A 17718-nucleotide genomic window follows, 5' to 3' on the forward strand; every position below is an offset into this window, starting at 1 on the left:
GAGGGGTGCGGGCGAGGAATGTGTGCAAAACGGTGTAGGAAACTAGAGCTACTAAAAGTATGACACTAATTGACACTGACATATCGCCATCGCTCACCCCACTACACCGCATCCCGACCGCGCATAGCTAAAAAGAGTTCATAACGCTACCTCGCACATCTCTGGTGGAAAGGCAGCCTTAATGGTTTGACCTAACGCCTCTCAAGCAGATGCCGTGGGTTCGAATCTGAGCTCGCTCCTCCGAGTTTTTTGAAAACTATATGCGAAATTTAATTTGAAATTTTTTATGAGTTTTTCGGATAAAGAAAAGGCAAACATCGAAGTGAAACTTGCATATCGAAGAAGGTTCACAACCATCGGAAAACGCGTGAGAGGAGGCCCATGCCCAGCAGTGGCACGTACAAATGGGGTGATACATACATGATGTATGTATTTAATCTATGAACCTACTGTATCTCATTCCGATAAATAAATAAATTGATGCAATAAAATTAATTTACTTAATTACTTACTACAAACTAAAAACAAGACAGAAATATTTCATATTACTGCCGTCTGCTAACTAAAATGAAGTGACTATTAAAATTAAGTGATAAAATATTTTTTTGAAATATAAAAAGTCGTAACCCAGTTTTAGAATATTGAAATTGTTTGATGATATTTCAGCTATGCATCGTTGGGATAAGTTCCGATAAGTCGAACGCGTTAACTAATTTTAACTGTTTTTAAAAGAGAATTTTGTGACTATTTTGCGTCCGTCAGGATGGCTGGACCAAACGAGATATACAAATCAAATTGTGCTCATTATTTACTATCTATTTTCTACTATTTAGTACCTTTATTGACATATTTTGTACTTAGCGGTAACGGAAATATTAAAGAAATAGAGGCCAGCCATTCTGACGTCAGGTTGGCAGGACCACTTTACGTTTTTCATGGTTCTAGCAATATATAATTTACTTTTTTTGTATAACTATTTGCTACCTACTTTATACCTAAACGTACTTTTTTCACTATCTTAGGAAGGTTCTATAAAAAGTGATTTCAAAAAATAATAAAACGCCTTTGCAAAAGGTATCTTCTAAAAAGACAGTTTATTGTCTCCGTGCAATTGCTTTTTATATAACTGATTATAATCGTTCGCATTTCATAATACCTACAAATGGAATTAACATTTGTAATAGTGAAATCAACTAGTAATTAATATAATAATTGTATAAAATATTGCTTGCAAAGATAATCCAGAAACCATTGTTGGCATATTCTACGCGCCTGCAATGATATTGTTAGAGAAGATAAATTGTCTTTTTAGAAGATACGTTTTGCAAAGGCGTTTTATTATTATTTTTTAAATAACGTTAAAAATTATATCTGGCGATACCTCAAATACTTACACAACGCGCAGTAATAGTAATGTACTATATTTTGCACCATAAGTTCTATTTGTAGAACAGGTATTGATGTCGTGTCACACAGTCTATTTATTTTATGGTCTTATTATTTATCATTTTGAATCCTGTTCAAGACATAACCGTCATATTTTTACGAGAATGGGTCTTAACACAAAACTGCGATGGAACGTCGCATCGCAGAAATCTACGAGCTCGCACGACGCATCGCAAGAATTTGCTAATTGCTCCGCATCGCGCATTTCTGCGATGTTTGTCTTCTTTGTGTTTTTTTTCTATATTTGCTTATCAATAACAGCAGTGCAACACTCTTTTAAGGATCCCTGTCGCTGTCTAGTTTAAAAAATACGTTTAGTACCGTTGATGATCGTCCAAGGAATGATCACCCGAACCGTGACAGTGAGACGCTTTGCCACACGAAATCGCATCGCAGTTTTCTGCGTTGCGAAGTTGCGAATTCGCATCGCGCCGATTCGCAGTTTTGTGTTTCGACCCTTAAGATATTTTTGTCCAGTGACAATAAGTTAGTTTCTTAGAAGAGTACAAATAACGACATATATGGATACATATTACTAAAATAATAAACACATATATAGTTTCGTTTTTTATTTGTCTTTAATTGTGGGTGTTGGAACCATAGTTGAAACCGGTGCCATATGTCAAACAACATTCGTTGTGACTCATTCACTTTTTTTTTACCAACTCCTAAGGGCAGGCAGAATGAACAAACAGACTATGACTCAACGGGTTTCTGAAATAGATTCTTTTGAGGCAAATGGATTATGTATGTCGGCGCATTCCACACCGAATACACAATAAAATCTCATTTATAATAATTTATTTCTCTAATTTGCGTGTCTGACTCGATAATTAAATTCTAATTATTATAAATAACGAAGTAGCTAATCGAATTCTGTTATATAAAAACCACGAGTTAATCGTCAATCTTAATTCCACAGTAACAAGAAAATCATGTAATTCCCGCCTGGTCAACGCATCAATGCCTACACATCGCTCGCGTAGGGTTGTCGGATTATTATTAAAAATAACGAACGAACGAACGCTTAAATTCTATAATGAATGGCGCGTGCAGCCTTTGTGCGTAGCACATTGTGCGATTCATGCTGTGCAACTTGAGTGCACTGCGAGATTATACAAATGTGTCAGCGTGCACACATACAAACCGCGCTGCTCTAGTCTTATTATACCACGGTAATCGATCAATATCAATAATCACGATCCCTATTTATTATTATTCTCATCAATATATAAAAACACGTTTATAGATTTAAACCTAACAGGGGGCTAAACGGTGAATCTGTTAAGTAATAATGTGGCGGTGTTCTTAAAGTAATTTTATCGTGAAGTTCACGATAAATTTATAGTCACGACGCGCGACGGGTACTGTTTGTCATCGCAAATAACAATCCTGCTGCGCTGATGTCCTATTGTTATGGTAATTCATAAGTTTGTCAGTGAGGTGGTCAAAACTGACACATCTAAGGTTTCTGAAAATTGGTCACACTTTTTAAAATAACACAACTGTTTCAGGCGAGATAGCACAGTGTAACTTTAACTTTAATTCCTGTGCTTAAGAGTCGACACAACCTCAAATGGCTTTGGTCGAATCCGCACAACAGTGTAAGTGTTGAATCAATCATTTTGGAAAAATTATATAGTAAAATTGAGGATAGCATACGGTGCGAAAACACGATTCCTAAAAAATTTCACGTTAGAAAAAAACACAAACTAATCTCGAAATTTTACAAGACAGCCGCTGGATTCAATAGGTACTTTACATAGTACCAATGATTTTTTTTTTGTGTCAACTGAACTAAATAGAACACGTACAGTATACGATATACATTTTTGAAATGGTTTTAATTTCGTTTGTAAAAAAATAAATTCTGAAATGAAGGCAGTGTCCATGCCGCTCGACCCAAGCAAAATGAACCGTATTAGTATAGAAAAAAAATTGAATTCGAGCTGAGGTAGTATCGACCCTTAAGTAGAATTAATACGTTGTCATCATTCATCATCGGTATACGGGTCGAAACGCGAAACTGCGAATCGGCGCGATGCGAATTCGCAACCTACGAAACTGCGATTTCGTGCGACAAGGCATCTCACTGTCACGGTTCGGGTAACCATTCCTTCGACGATCATCAACCGCACTGTATTTTTTAAACTAGGTAGCGACAGCTTTTAGTAGCCAGTTTAGTAACAGGAGAGCTCCATGTGATATAGTTCGTCCAGGGTAGTACTGCCACCTTACCTATTTCTGTCGCCAAGCAGTAATGTCAGCATAACTGTGTTCCAGTTTTGAAGGGTAAGGGTGTTGATGAAATTACAGGCACTTGTCAACTTATGTCTCAGGGTGACGGCCACAGTGGTAGTGCCCCTCAGATCTTTGCTTTTTATAGCTCTGAGTGGCACTGTAACTGTTGTGGACAGGCGTGTAGCTTACCATCAGGCGCATGACTTGTTCGTGCCGTTACTTAATGTTATAAAAAAAATATGGATCCTAAAACGAGTGCTCTGCACTGCTGTTATTGATAAGAAAGTAAACGAAAAAAACACAAAGAAGATTAACATCGCAGGAATGCGCGATGCGGAGCAATTCGCAAATTCTTGCGATGCGTCATGCGAGGTTGAGATTTCTGCGATGCGACGTCGCATCATGGTCGCATCGCAGTTTTGTGTTTCGGCCCTACGTTCGTCAGAGTTTATGATAACCCGGTCAAACCCGGAAATTGATCGGTCAATCATAACATAATTAATCAAACAAACCTTGCGCCGGCGCAGTACTTAATTTGCCATTGAATTTACGTCTATGACTTTGTCCATGAAATCATAATTCTGTTAGACATTCGCAATCTGGACTTGATATACTATATTTAAGTAGCAGCATTGTACCTATTGATTTTAAACTGCTTATCAAGATGAAACTTAAGCGCGTTTGCGCACAATGTCACATCCGATTCGTGTTCGTTCTAGAAAACTATCTAGGAAACTCGGACTCACTTCGGACAGCTGTGATATTTCGAATCGTCATTTCTCGGATTCGCAACTGGGGTCTACTCTCGATCTCCGTCCGACATGCGTCCGAAACAATTACTGTCAAATAAATAATATTCGACAAAATTAAAAGACAAGTATCAAGTATGAAGCTTCATTCGCATCACGCGTCTTTTCATTTGATCAAGTATTGCTTATTTGGCAGTAATTGTTTCGGACGGAGACGTAGCGCGCAAAAGTTCTAATTCAAATAAAATTTTTGTCAATTCGACAGATTTATCTCGTTGTTATGAATTGTTCGCATATCCTTATACATTTTGACGATCTCGGTCCAACAGTTTGTACTGTGGGCACTGGATGAGGAGGTCCTGGGTACAGGATAGGGTAAGGTTTCTTTAGTACAGGTAATTCCCTAGTTTGAGACCAGGTCATTACTATTATTATTGTTGTTATTATTATATCTATTGTACTCTCGCCTCTCTTAAGGTCTAAAAGATTAATTTATATTATTATTATCATTATAAGCGTGTTGTGAATTCAGCTTTAAAATATTTCTTTACAGATGGAGTTTCAGTTTATTCAAAAGAGGATATAAAAATGGTCTCACGGTGCAGGACTTATGGGCGGCTAGAGGAGGAGATAGATCAGGTCGACTTGGTGACAGATTAGAAGAAGCATGGGAGCAGGAGTTACAGACTGCGCAACACAAGGGCGGAAAGCCATCGCTGTCCAAAGCCATAATCCGGTCTTTTTGGTTCGAATACATGTTATGTGGACTTGTAGCAGGTCTTCTTTTTGTTATTGTATGGTAAGAATACATTTATATGGTAATCAACTGTATTTCAATATTCCTACTAATAACATGCATTTGAAAAGCGGCCAAGTTCGGAGTAACCAATTAGTAGGTCAGCCGGCTTCACCTGTAGTCCATTGTATCCAAGTGAATGCCAACTTCAATAAATAATCTTGTAGTAATTCGTGAGAATCTATTAATAACTTAAATTAGCGAGAAAACGTCTCGAGAACATTACAGAAATGTGACTATATACACAGGCAAATTGATGCGGCCGAAAATCAATTGACGATGATGGTACTGATGCCAACAAACAACATTGCTGTAAAATTATTTTGTAGTTGGCAAACATAATTTTTGCTTCCTTGGAACCTAAGCACACAGAGTATTTTTTGCGCAGACGTCGATGCGTAGATTACGTTCGTTAATCAGTCGCAGCTAGTAAACGTTCAGTGGTGCCATAAACGCGCGTCGACGACTGCGGGCGGCGGAGAGGCGCAGTGGCGATATCACACGTTCCTCATTTGCTCCTTGCCCCAGCCTTGCAATGTAATGTTGTTGGTGTTGAAAAGATTCAATCGCGCGTAAATCGTAATTCAAACACGCGTTAAACTTTAAACAAACGAGTTCGAACGCGCGTTTGAATCACTACAAACGCAACAATCTGCTTTTTGAGTCTACGCGTAAAAAATACGCCATGTGCATACGTTCTCAGACATTTTTTTGATATTGGTTTTTCATGAATCGAAAAGGTATTGTTTTGTAAAGTTGATAAGTAACAACTAAAAATATTCATAATTTGCTCCTCTAAAACAAAATTTTATTAATTCATCTTTCGAAAAACTCTTTCGAAAGATAAAACTCTTCTAGCACATTATTTTCTCTTTCAGGCCACTTATTCCATATACACTAGGGTTATTTATAGACTACTTTGCGGGAAATAAAACTCCAGAGACTTACAGGAACGCGCATATTTACAACTTCTGCTTGAACTTCTTGAGTATAGCGACGGCTTTGGCAATGAACCATTTGTTTCTGGCTCAGGGTTCCGTGGGAATGAGGATAAGGATTGCTTGCTGTTCATTACTTTATAGAAAGGTAAGCTACTAGGCGTAATTATATTTTTTATTTAAAAAAATTGATTCAATTTGATATCATCATCATCAACCCATCTATATGTCGCACTGCTGGGCATGGATCTTCTTTCAAGCGAGGGTTCAGGCTATAGTTCGCCATGCTAGCCCAATGCGGGTTGGGGACTCCACAAGTTTTCCTCACGTTTTCCTCCGCGGAAAAGATCATGGTAAATTTCAAATTAAATTTCGCGCATCAATTCCGAAAAACTCAGATTTGCGAGCCCGAATTCGAACCCATACCCACGAAGGCCTCTGCTTGAGAGACGGTAGGTCAGATCATTAGGTTACCACGGCTTTTCATATTGATTCATCAAATTACAGAAAATCCTAAAAGTGCTAGCCAAGATTGGTAGACTTCGTAAAAAGTCAGCAATAGGACTAAGAAAATTATCAACAATGAAAATTACGTATGGGGAAGGTCGGGCAGGAAGGGCCCGTTAAGGTTAATCAATTAAAATCCACGTAATGATGACAAATTTAAGAACGAATTAAATATAATCGAATACAACGTCTTTAGCTTTACCAATTATTATAAATTTCAAACTAAATAATCAACATCACTTTTTAACCCGTTTTGCCCGTAGGGGGTCGATAAAATGTGTATACTAAGCGGACAAAAAGAGTACTACATAAGTAATATGAATTATCCTAATTGGGGTTTCTGATTTCTCGACACATTTTTTCTCGTGTTTCGAGAATTCTCGTACCCGATTTGTAGAGGTTTTCGATTTGTTTGAGAAATTTAATAAAAACCAAAAAGATCAGTTTAATCAACTGTAAAATATATCAGAATAAAAACTCAATTTACGTGAATTTTGTAAATAGTTTTGGTAAATTGGTACCTCGGAGTGAATTCTGTGGCTATTGGTCTTGGGTTCGATTTCCGTTAGGATCAATTTGAAAAATGAACCTCTGTTATTATACAACAACCAATGTTCGCGTTACGCAGCCCAACGTCGCTCAGCTGCTATCTGTCTTTCAAACAAATAAACCTTATGATTGAGAACCTAAGTAACGTTTTTTATTGTCCGTGGCGTCACAAGCTGGCGACGACAGGATGCATCGAGCGTCGCTGCGTAGCGCGGTTTTACTCTTTTGGTAGAAGAAATGTCTACTTTATTTAGTAGAGAATATATATACCAAGACATTCTCTGAGTTTTTCTTTTGTAATTAAATACTATTTGAAATACAGCCATGCATTCATACAAAACAACAACTGGGTGAAAAGGGTGCTACCCGTTTTGCCCGTACCCGTTTTGCCCTCCTCCCAATTCAACTCACGCCGAGAAACCTTAACAAAATACAATGTTTTGTTACTTAATGCACTCTTATCAGACAGCATACAGACCAAACGTTATATGGTATGCATTAATATATAGTACACTTTATATGAATCATAAAAACACAGCGCCCTCACTGTTATTTTATTTTTTTAGCGCTGAAACGTCATCATCATGTCTTACTTTTGCTTAAGTACATTGTATTGAAAAACCCTTTTTGCCTACCATGACTTTTATGCCCGATCTTCCCCTAGAGTTCCTAGGTTTTCGCAATTGCCACACATTGGAAATGTAACTATATTTTCGGTTCCTAATCTGAGTCACGGCTAAAACCATGGGATCTGTAAAGTACCCAAAACAAATACAAAACGTCGATTTGTTAAAAAAAATACACGTATCAGATCCAAAAAATAGTTTCATTCCCAACTAAAAATTTGTTGTATCTATTTCTAAAATTTATGTAAAGAAAAGTTATTGAATTACTCAGCTCGACGTATTGTTCGTATGTATTGTGGCGCGGACATTGTCTTCTACACAATACGTTGAAAGTTCTTTTTTATGTTCGTGGCTTTTCTCAAACCGTGCATGTTATATTATATACTTAGTATTGGAGCAACATGTTAACAAGATTCATTTGAATGGATTGTTCGTCTAAAGAAACAAAGCCGGGAAATAACAAGGTACAATGATCTGTACCTACTTCCAGTGGAGCTTCTTTCCGTACCTTTTTAACGTAAATACAGAAGTCGCTGATGAGGACACCTGATTTTTAGATATAAATTAAAAAAACTATGTCATCGATATTGTATTTTTTTATTCTGGAGATGAATTTTTCTTGACTCCGCCACACAAATCGGATTCGATTTCATGAATGAGTCCCGCCCTTTTCTACGTACGTTTTGATTATAGTGACCCTCCCTACCGACCATTAGGAATATAGCTCAGGGACCTTCTCAGTCACGTCTTGACCCCAGATCAGCCCGTTTGCACAGACTTCATTCGGTTCTCAAAAGACTAGTTAGTGCCTTGGGTGAGCTGCCCCGGGTACACGCACAGTTCATGAATGAACCGAATGATGTCGCCTTTGACCATCGCGATGCCTTTGGTATTGTCTGTACTTGTTCTTCGCATACTTGTGATATAAAGCACTTGATAAAGTCTAAATTCACGCCGCCGCCGTCCATAAATTCAATACCGTTACGTAACGTTGTTCCCGAACTGAACGATAATTTTGAAAGTTTAACGACTTCCACTTGAATTGTTTAATTTACTTAATAATCATGTAATTGAGACATTTTTTTATACATGGCCGTCAAATAAAAAAGAAATTAAAAATAGATCGGCTCCATTTAAATATCCCTTACTTACTCTATAGTGTAGTTCCAAGTTTAAATTCGACAATGGTTCAACGTTTTGTATGCCTTACGAAGTGTATGTAAATTATGCATGTAGAGCATATGTAGAGAATCGCTTTTAGTTAAAGAATTCGACTTGTCTGTGTCGTCGTAGATTTCTTAAGTACAGGTCAAGTACTAAACAACACATAACAAGGTACTACGTTGTAATAGTTAGTAGAAATATAGGTATAATATTTTATAGCGTTTATCTTTTTCGCCATTTACAATTTCGTTTTTTTTTCCAGATTTTGAGACTGAACCGAAAGGGTTCAAACAAGACAGCACCAGGCCAAGTGATAAACTTGATGTCTAATGACGTAAACAGATTCGATATGGTAACTCTCTTCCTGAACTACATCTGGGTGATGCCGATTGTGGTACCAGTCGTTTCATACTTGGTTTGGCAGCAAATAGCGTGGGCCACTGTCGCCGCTTTGTTGGTGATCATAATTCAGACTGTGTTAGTCCAATGTACGTTGAGTATGGTATCTTCTTTCTACTTCAGGTGCTTAGAGATGATGCTGGTATCAAGGCAAGGATCGAAGTGATAATTATCATCTTGTTATTTATAAAATTCATTTGAACAAACCAAATCGTTCTGGTTTTCCCAAATACATTTTTTTGCTTTGTTATTTTGGAATCTCACTGTTTGTCTTTTTTAGTTAACAATTAAAGAGACAAAACTATGAATCAGCATGGATATCTCCCTCCAAAACACTACATCAACTTTATTTTTTGGTCAGTTTCTGTTATTTAAACAGACATATTTATATACTAATATTCTCTTTAATCCGAATTTTGTGAAAAAAAATAAAGAAACAAAAAACAAAACTTGAGAAAAAACAAGGAAGAACTCGATAAAAGAAACAAATTTTGTGGAAAAAAATAGAACAAAAAAACAGAACAGGTACAAAAATTAAGTTGGTTGTGGTAATTAAGATATTTATTATGATAATCATTATCAAAGAAAATCTTGATAATTTCGAACCCTGCGTCCATCTGGGCAGTCTTGACTTCCTTAAATAATTGTTTAGCAATGTTTTGTTTTGACGTAGTTTTAGCTTATAATTTAACAAAGTGTTACAAAGACGTTGAGCAAAGAAACTACTTTACTCAAGACGTATGTATGTTGTATGTAAAGTGATGAATGAGAAAAACTGGGTCAGAAAAAAGATTGCTTGAGGAATTGAGATATTGCATAATATTCAATACATTTAATTAAATGACGCGCCAATTTGTTTTTATTACAATCGTGTATAGAACATTGACGGATGAATGTTTTTTTCTATAAAAATACAAAGGTAATTAAATTAAATAAATAACAGCTTTATCTTTTACGAAAATGCTCATATACTTAATAATTTTGCTAGTGTAAAAGAAGTACTTACACAAAAAGCAATGTCTGTACATTGCAGCACATCAAACTACACATTGACGAATCTTGTTCCGTAGTCGAATAAAAGCTTGAGGTGCTGTTGACTATAGTTACACCTAAAGTAAATGTCAAACTTTAGCGATGTAAACGAGATTTTATTTCCAAAAATGGTGCTAAAAAAAGTTGTTGCCCTGAGCCAAAGTGCTCTTTAATACGATTCTTAGTCTGTTATACGACCTAAATACAAAGTACTTGCTGTGCTTTTTTAAACAATTAATACATAACTGTGATTCAACACCGGATTACTTATTTCCAGCGTATTTGAGTAAACGACAAGGTGTCTTACGAGGCAAGATCGCCAAGCGAACAGACGAGAGAGTGAAAGTCATGAGCGAGCTCGTCAACGGCGTTCAGGTCATCAAGATGTATGCTTGGGAGAAGCCTTTCGAAAAACTTGTAGATAAATTGAGAAAGTAAGACATTTTTTTATACTGTCTGTCAATGTCCGCCCTAATTTACTTCAATACCCGTCTTGTGACCACGCCCATACTAAATCATTATTTCAAATGACCTCCATCGTGAGCTGGATAGCGTATGTAATGACCATAGGTCGGAAAGAGGTGTTCCAAATACATAAATAAATATATGTAGTTTTGTCCTACGATGCAGAAAAACCTTTTTTCCGAAATCGAAATAGTAATGAATTAAAATTTGGTGTTTTTAACAACTCTATATCACTCCTTGTGTCCATATTTGTACACGCATTTATGTATGTGGAACACCTTTTTCCGACCATTGGTAATGGACATACGAATGTACAATCTGATAAAAGGACGCTTTTAGTAAGGGCATGATCGCAGTACACTCTACTATGTCATTACATATGTACCTACGTTCCATGAGCATCGTTATACCAATTTACCACAGAAATACCTACTTTGAATGTGTGACATAATAATATGACTCCCTCTTCCGTGCCAAAAACCGATAAGCCCAAACATTACGCTATACAACAAAATTTCAAGTTTTTCGAGTAAACTGGTATCTCATTACGCATACGTAAAACAAATTGGTAATAACGCTATTTTTAAAACTGGATGATCATAAAAAATTCTATCCACTTTTTACGATGTTTACAAATCATACGATTCATATAGGTAGGTAGGCCGTAGATATTTTTCATATATCTATACCTGCTATAGATATTACATTACTTACAATTGATTACACTACTCTTTATTTCATAGCCACAGTTTAGTTCACGCACGGGCTCTGTAGTTAACACTATGGGACCAATTTGAGTAACGAACTTTTCGTTATTTAATCCTGGTGTGGGTATTCTGGGTAGTGTCTGACAGAGAATTTCGTTGCTCTGGTATATAGTATAGATTATCCTAGTTTGACACCAGGGACTTGGTGTGGTTGCCTGCCTTTGTAATAATAAATAGTTAAATTTGGTATTAACAGGGAGTAAATTCTCGTAAATAGCACTTTGACACTATGAAATAATATTGTTTAGGTACCTAAGATATCTTCTTTCATAATATTGATTCGTTGAACGAGAGAGCTTCTGTCCGGGTCGTATGACGTTGAATGACAGTACAGTTTTATCACTAAGATAAATCCACTCGAAACCCACATACTCAAGTGCTTATTGATTATTGAGTCACCAGACTCATGTTATACATATGTTGCAAAACATGGTGTAATGTATAATATTTCAACGGTGGTATTCTAACCTAACCAAAATGCATATTTTAGATCTAGTACAGATGATTCCACCTATTAATACTAAATGAACTTATTTTTCTTGTCCTGTCATATATTTTGGTCAAGTGGATATGAACATTTTCGTACGGAACAGGTGGTTAACAGGTAGAGTTACCATCCGTCCGGATTTGTTAGGACATGACCGATGATTGATGATTTTTAGTACTTCTATCTGGATTTTGGCTTAGGGTAACAATTTTCAGAGTAGAACGGAAATATCCACTTCGAAATTTAGTAGCAGTAGAGCTCCTTGTGAATGAGTTCGCCCAGGGTAGTACTGCTACCTGACCTATTTCTGCCGTCAAGCAGTATGTCAGCATTACTGTGTTCCCGTTTTGAAGGGTAAGTGTGCTGGTGAAATTACAGGCACATGGGACTTGTCAACTTATGTCTCAGGGTGACGGAGTCTCAGATATTCGCGATTTAAAGTTCTGAGTGACACTGCAACTGTTATGGATCATCAGGCGCACGACTTGTTCGCACCATCAGTTGATATTGTAAAAATAAATCAATCGAGTCTCACTTATTATTCTGAATAATAACAGGATTAATTTTATTATTAGCAAATACCACAAAAATAATAGGTCATTGTCTCGCCGCGTAGCTACACCCTTTCCGACACACGACGGTTTCGTGGTCTTTTTTTAGATGAGTTGAATGAGGAATAGTAATAGTCATAGAAATATTTTACATTTTACCAATAAATTTGAATGAAATTCGATTAACAACAAAAATGTTGTTGCCAGGGCGCTTGCCCATCTCTTTTGCCGTGTGAGAGAGAGATTTTCAATGTTATTTTGCATCTAAAAAGTCGGGACTTTCTTCCAAATGTCAGGGATATTCAAATTTCGGAATGGTAACCCTATTAGTAGCTCGCGTTAGTGTTCACTACCTAATTTCGGTAGCAATTTTTATTATTAAATATTCGAGTACAGTATCAAGTATATTATAGTATAGTATTATTAAGCATAGTGTAGTTGTTTTTACTGTGTAATAAAAATGTAATAGCGAAAATAAACCCGATAATGACTCTCGTCTATTTTAAAGGAGCCGTCGTCCTTAAAAGTATTAGTGTTAATGTAAAAATCATCCATTACTGAATCAAGAATACAGAAAATCAAGATATACTTAGACAAAAATCAAGGTGTGACCCCATTTTCTTACACCTTACAAGTGTCACACACGCCTGTATTATAAGCTAAACTAGTATGACTATGTCCACAATATCATTAGGAATCCAATATCACTGTGTGTACAACATGGCTTTATAAGATTAGGTATGACTTTATCTACATATTGTACACCACATCTACACGCAAGCCCAGTAACTGTTTCATGGGTAACAGAAAATATTGATTACAGGTTGGAGGTCAAATTCATAATGCGCACGTCAATGATAAAAGGATTTTCTACCGCCCTTATGGTTTTCACCGAAAGGTTCATATTATTCTGCGCTGTTATCACTTTCGTGGTGTTGGGAGGACACATCCGAGCCAGTATTACATTCTCCTTGGTGCAATACTTCAACCTACTTCAGTTGGCTTGTAATATTTTCTTTCCATTGGCTCTGGCCATGCTGGCTGAATCGAGAGTGTCTATTAAGAGAATTGAGGTAAGAATACACTGATATGGATACATAGATTTATAGTATAGGAGAAAATGAAACACAGACAGAGATGGGCCGTAGCGGGTTTAAACCCAACCAACCGGCTCGAGTGTTTACCGGGTCTTTGCCCAAAGGGTCGGGTGTTAACCCATTTCTGTGAATAACCGTGACCAAAACGGCGGATACGGAATTTGGTATAATTCCATAGTGCAATTACGCGTAACTAGCATTGGAATAGGAGTTTTCCATTTCGGTAATTTAGTGGCCAAATCAAATTAGTGTGATTTACGGGGTTTTATTGTTATCAGTCCGTAGACAACATAGATTAATGCTTACTATGCGAAAATGAAAGTCGTAGTTATTGAAATAACAAAGTATTAATAACGTTAAATCCCTCTCCTGTAAAATTTGCTTAGTGCAGACTTGCACTATCCCCGATGTAGAAGTACCTACACATTACAAATTTCGATGTAAAAAGTACTTTATGGACGAAAACGAGACAAATCCACACAGTACCCATTTGCCATACTGTGGATTCTCACTAATAAGGATGCACATTACGTTTCGATATTTATAAAGATTGATTGATGTGCATACGATCTAACGATTTTTTGTATAGATTTATTTCAAAGCGATTTTGAAGCGAATCGATTCAATAGAAAAGCAAATCAAATATTTAGTTGTAATAAGATTTTGCCCTCGATATCGGACGTTTAACCGATTTAAACCAGGCGTTATTAATGCGTCGGGTTAAAACCCGGGCACTTACGCATCTCTGGATACAGGTGAGTTCATCTGATGTACTTACTATGCGCGGCTCCCGGGGCAACCTAACTACGTGAAACTTAGTTTCCCAATCTTGTACTGTAGTAGATTTATGTGTTTGCTATACGATGGGTGAGACTAGATTCTAGTCACTTGAAGATTGATGAGAATGTCGCCAAAAAACTACAGGAGACCCAGTATTTGGGCGATATCGGGATCTAGATGATGATGTTGCTGTTCGAAATAAATAAAAACAAGAACCAGCGCAAACCAGCGAACGTAAGACAAAGGATATTAAATTTATCCAAGTATATTTTATGCTATTCCAACTTAAAGAAGATATAAATTTCAGTGCTCAGAGACTGACCCCGGAGTTTCGAGGTATTTAAGAGAACGCTAGAGGATACGGCGGCTCTGGTATGCGACGGAATCCAGCCGTCCGAGGGTTTGCGCTGGTTCTTAGTTTATTCGCAAAAGCGTGTTAATGACTAGGAGCCTCCGCAAAAAATCGAAGCGGATGATCAATTCTTTTGATGAACCATATCTGAATGAAGAAAGGCTTTCATGGATTTCTCACGGGTAGCGTTACGGCAAAAAAAGTCGTTAAAAACCAAAAACAACAAAAACAAAGATCTGCAACAAACACATAGAAAAATTCGTAACGTCTGCTAGTTCGTTCCGTAGCTTACTTGGGAGAGCATCAGCCACCGTATGGCGAGGTCGCTAGTTCGAGTCCAGCCGGATCGAATGATTTTTTCTTGTGTTCGACCTTTGTATTAATAATTTTCAAAGTGAAATAATCTTTATTTCATAGGTAAGCAAATTACTCTAAATCGTCATACTGATTTAACTCTACTGCTCATTCGTAAGGCAGAGTCCCCTGAGAAGAATGAGTAAGAAACTCTAGGGGTTGCTCTTTTAAATATACATTTACAATATGTATTTCAAACATCTTAGACAGAGACTACATCAAGAGCCAAACGGGCTACTACCACTGATTCTTGTCATCCAAGTACACAGTACACAGAAGCTGTATAATAAATAACCTTTAGTATAAAGTTTTTGCTTCACTAATTTTTTATTTCAACCGGAATCTTATTACAGAAGCTTATACATTGCCCCTTAAATGAATATGTGACTTTGTAAAGACGACTGTCAAGAACAGCTACTTTATTTTTATTCCTTGTGTTAATGTTATGTCTGTCACTTATGTTTATATAAAAATTTAATCATATCTACTTCTCTTGGTCTTAAACAATTTGTTAATTGTATGTTCCGTTTGTAGGAATTCTTAAAACTAGAAGAACTAGAATCCCCAAAAGCAATAGAAGCAAAATCAATGAACATGAAATCATTAACGAATGGGATTGAGAAAGAAGAAAAAGAGAGGTCAAAGTACAGCGGACTAGTTTTAACAGGAGTTAGCGCCAGTTGGCAACCGGATCCTATTGTTCACACTTTAAGGAATATAACATTAAATGTGCAGCCTGGAGAATACGTCGGTATCGTTGGCACTGTGGGATCTGGGAAGGTAAGTGGCAGTGAGGTACTTTGAAGGTTTCAATAACAATAGTGTCTCTAATGTTAGGATAAGTTTAACCTCTATCTAGCAATTCACATTGAAATGTTCAATATACTATTAAGTATAACTTCATGCTTCAGGTCTATGCTAGTATGAAAAGCTTTGTATAAAAACTCGTCTTTTACTAAATACTCTATGGTCTCAAAGAATATATAGATCTATCCTAAAAGTATCCGATTTTTGTCCGTTACCGCGCTGGGTCTATTAATCCGACATATGTATATCCTTCACAGTAATCTCCATTCGACTAAACCACATCTCGCACCGATACTTCCACACTCCGAAGTAGATAGGGAAGTCACTATATTCCGAAGTAGATAGGGAAGTCAGTTTTCGGTATTCCGAATGCATATACGCCAAGCAGAAAAGTAATTAAAGTTCTTTTCTGCTTGGCGGCAGAAGTAGGTAAGTTGAATAACATAAAATTATTTAACTTTACCAACATCCTTATAGTCCCGATCATCGAGACCTGACGTAGCCCTCTGTATTTTTGGCAGTTGCCAAAATTGAAACTGAAGGCTATTCCGAAAACTGACTGCCATAACTGCTTCGGGATGTGGAATATGATTAATAGACCCAGAGAGGAATAATGGACGAACGTCGGATACTTTTGGATAGACCTCGTATGGCGATAAATTTGAATGTGATATTTTCATTATAATGTACAATGGGCGTTTACATGATGCACTAATGAAGTATGCTAGCTTGTATCGTGTACTGAATAGAATATAATATAATAGAATCTTTTTTTGCATATCATTATTCTAACAATGTTAGAAAAAATTTGCAAAGGATAATTTGATTGTCAATAAATAATAATATGTACCTAATTATATAAATCATTGAGAATATAAAACATAATAGAATAACTAAAAAAAACTTAAATTTAACACAAAATATTGTCGAAATACAACGACATCAAATGAAACTAAAATTACAATTTCTTCGAAAGAAATGCCCCTGCACTGTGAAATTAATAATCCAATATCAACGATCAATGCGGAGGCTGATACGGATGCGGATATTTTATATTATAGAGACTATTCGCAGATGCAGATGCTGATATTCGCAACAACCCTGTTACAAACCAAATCTATATATATGTATGTGTATATGTACATACTTTATCGGATAATGCAGGAAATTAAACAGTACTTGAAAATACACACTGCAAAAAAGTGATTGAAAAAAACATCTCAATGTAAGGTAGAACGACATTGTTTTAAGAGGTTGTGCTAACCCCCTGATTCTATCAAGCAGTGTGTCAGCAACAACAATTTTGAGTAATAAATTTAATCATGCTGTGATTCATTTCACTAAGTATTCGCCATTTTTGCGAAAAAAATATAAGTATGTTGAGTCTTTGGTTCGATTAAAACACTAATTAATATTGTTATACATTATAATCTGTATCAATATTAAGTGTTTTATTAAGTGAAGATAGGATCTTCCACGTGTCACCACTTATGTGTATAATAAATATAATAATATCAGTAAAACGCAAGATAGAATGCGCTAATTGCGTAAAGTATGTGTTTTATATATTTACAATATCTGTATAACGTTATGGCTTGTTAATATTTGATC

General features: G+C 36.4%; 1 protein-coding gene across 2 annotated transcripts in view; it reads left to right on the top strand.

Annotated features, from left to right (window-relative positions):
• LOC113233158 (probable multidrug resistance-associated protein lethal(2)03659) overlaps positions 1-17718 on the top strand; it is a 64029-nt gene that overhangs the window by 11540 nt on the left and 34771 nt on the right. The window contains exons 2-7 of one of the 2 annotated variants that reach the window (XM_026468169.1): positions 4990-5235; positions 6111-6318; positions 9279-9504; positions 10725-10881; positions 13541-13790; positions 15835-16080. In XM_026468169.1, coding sequence (XP_026323954.1) covers positions 4990-5235; positions 6111-6318; positions 9279-9504; positions 10725-10881; positions 13541-13790; positions 15835-16080 — 1333 coding nt within the window. Of the gene's footprint in view, positions 1-4989; positions 5236-5760; positions 5770-6110; positions 6319-9278; positions 9505-10724; positions 10882-13540; positions 13791-15834; positions 16081-17718 lie in introns of those variants that run through there. The other variant, XM_026468170.1, reaches the window with a different exon arrangement.

The sequence above is a fragment of the Hyposmocoma kahamanoa genome, unplaced genomic scaffold (genome assembly GCF_003589595.1).
Source record: "Hyposmocoma kahamanoa isolate Upper Pololo Valley unplaced genomic scaffold, ASM358959v1 78, whole genome shotgun sequence".
NCBI lineage: Eukaryota > Metazoa > Arthropoda > Insecta > Lepidoptera > Cosmopterigidae > Hyposmocoma > Hyposmocoma kahamanoa.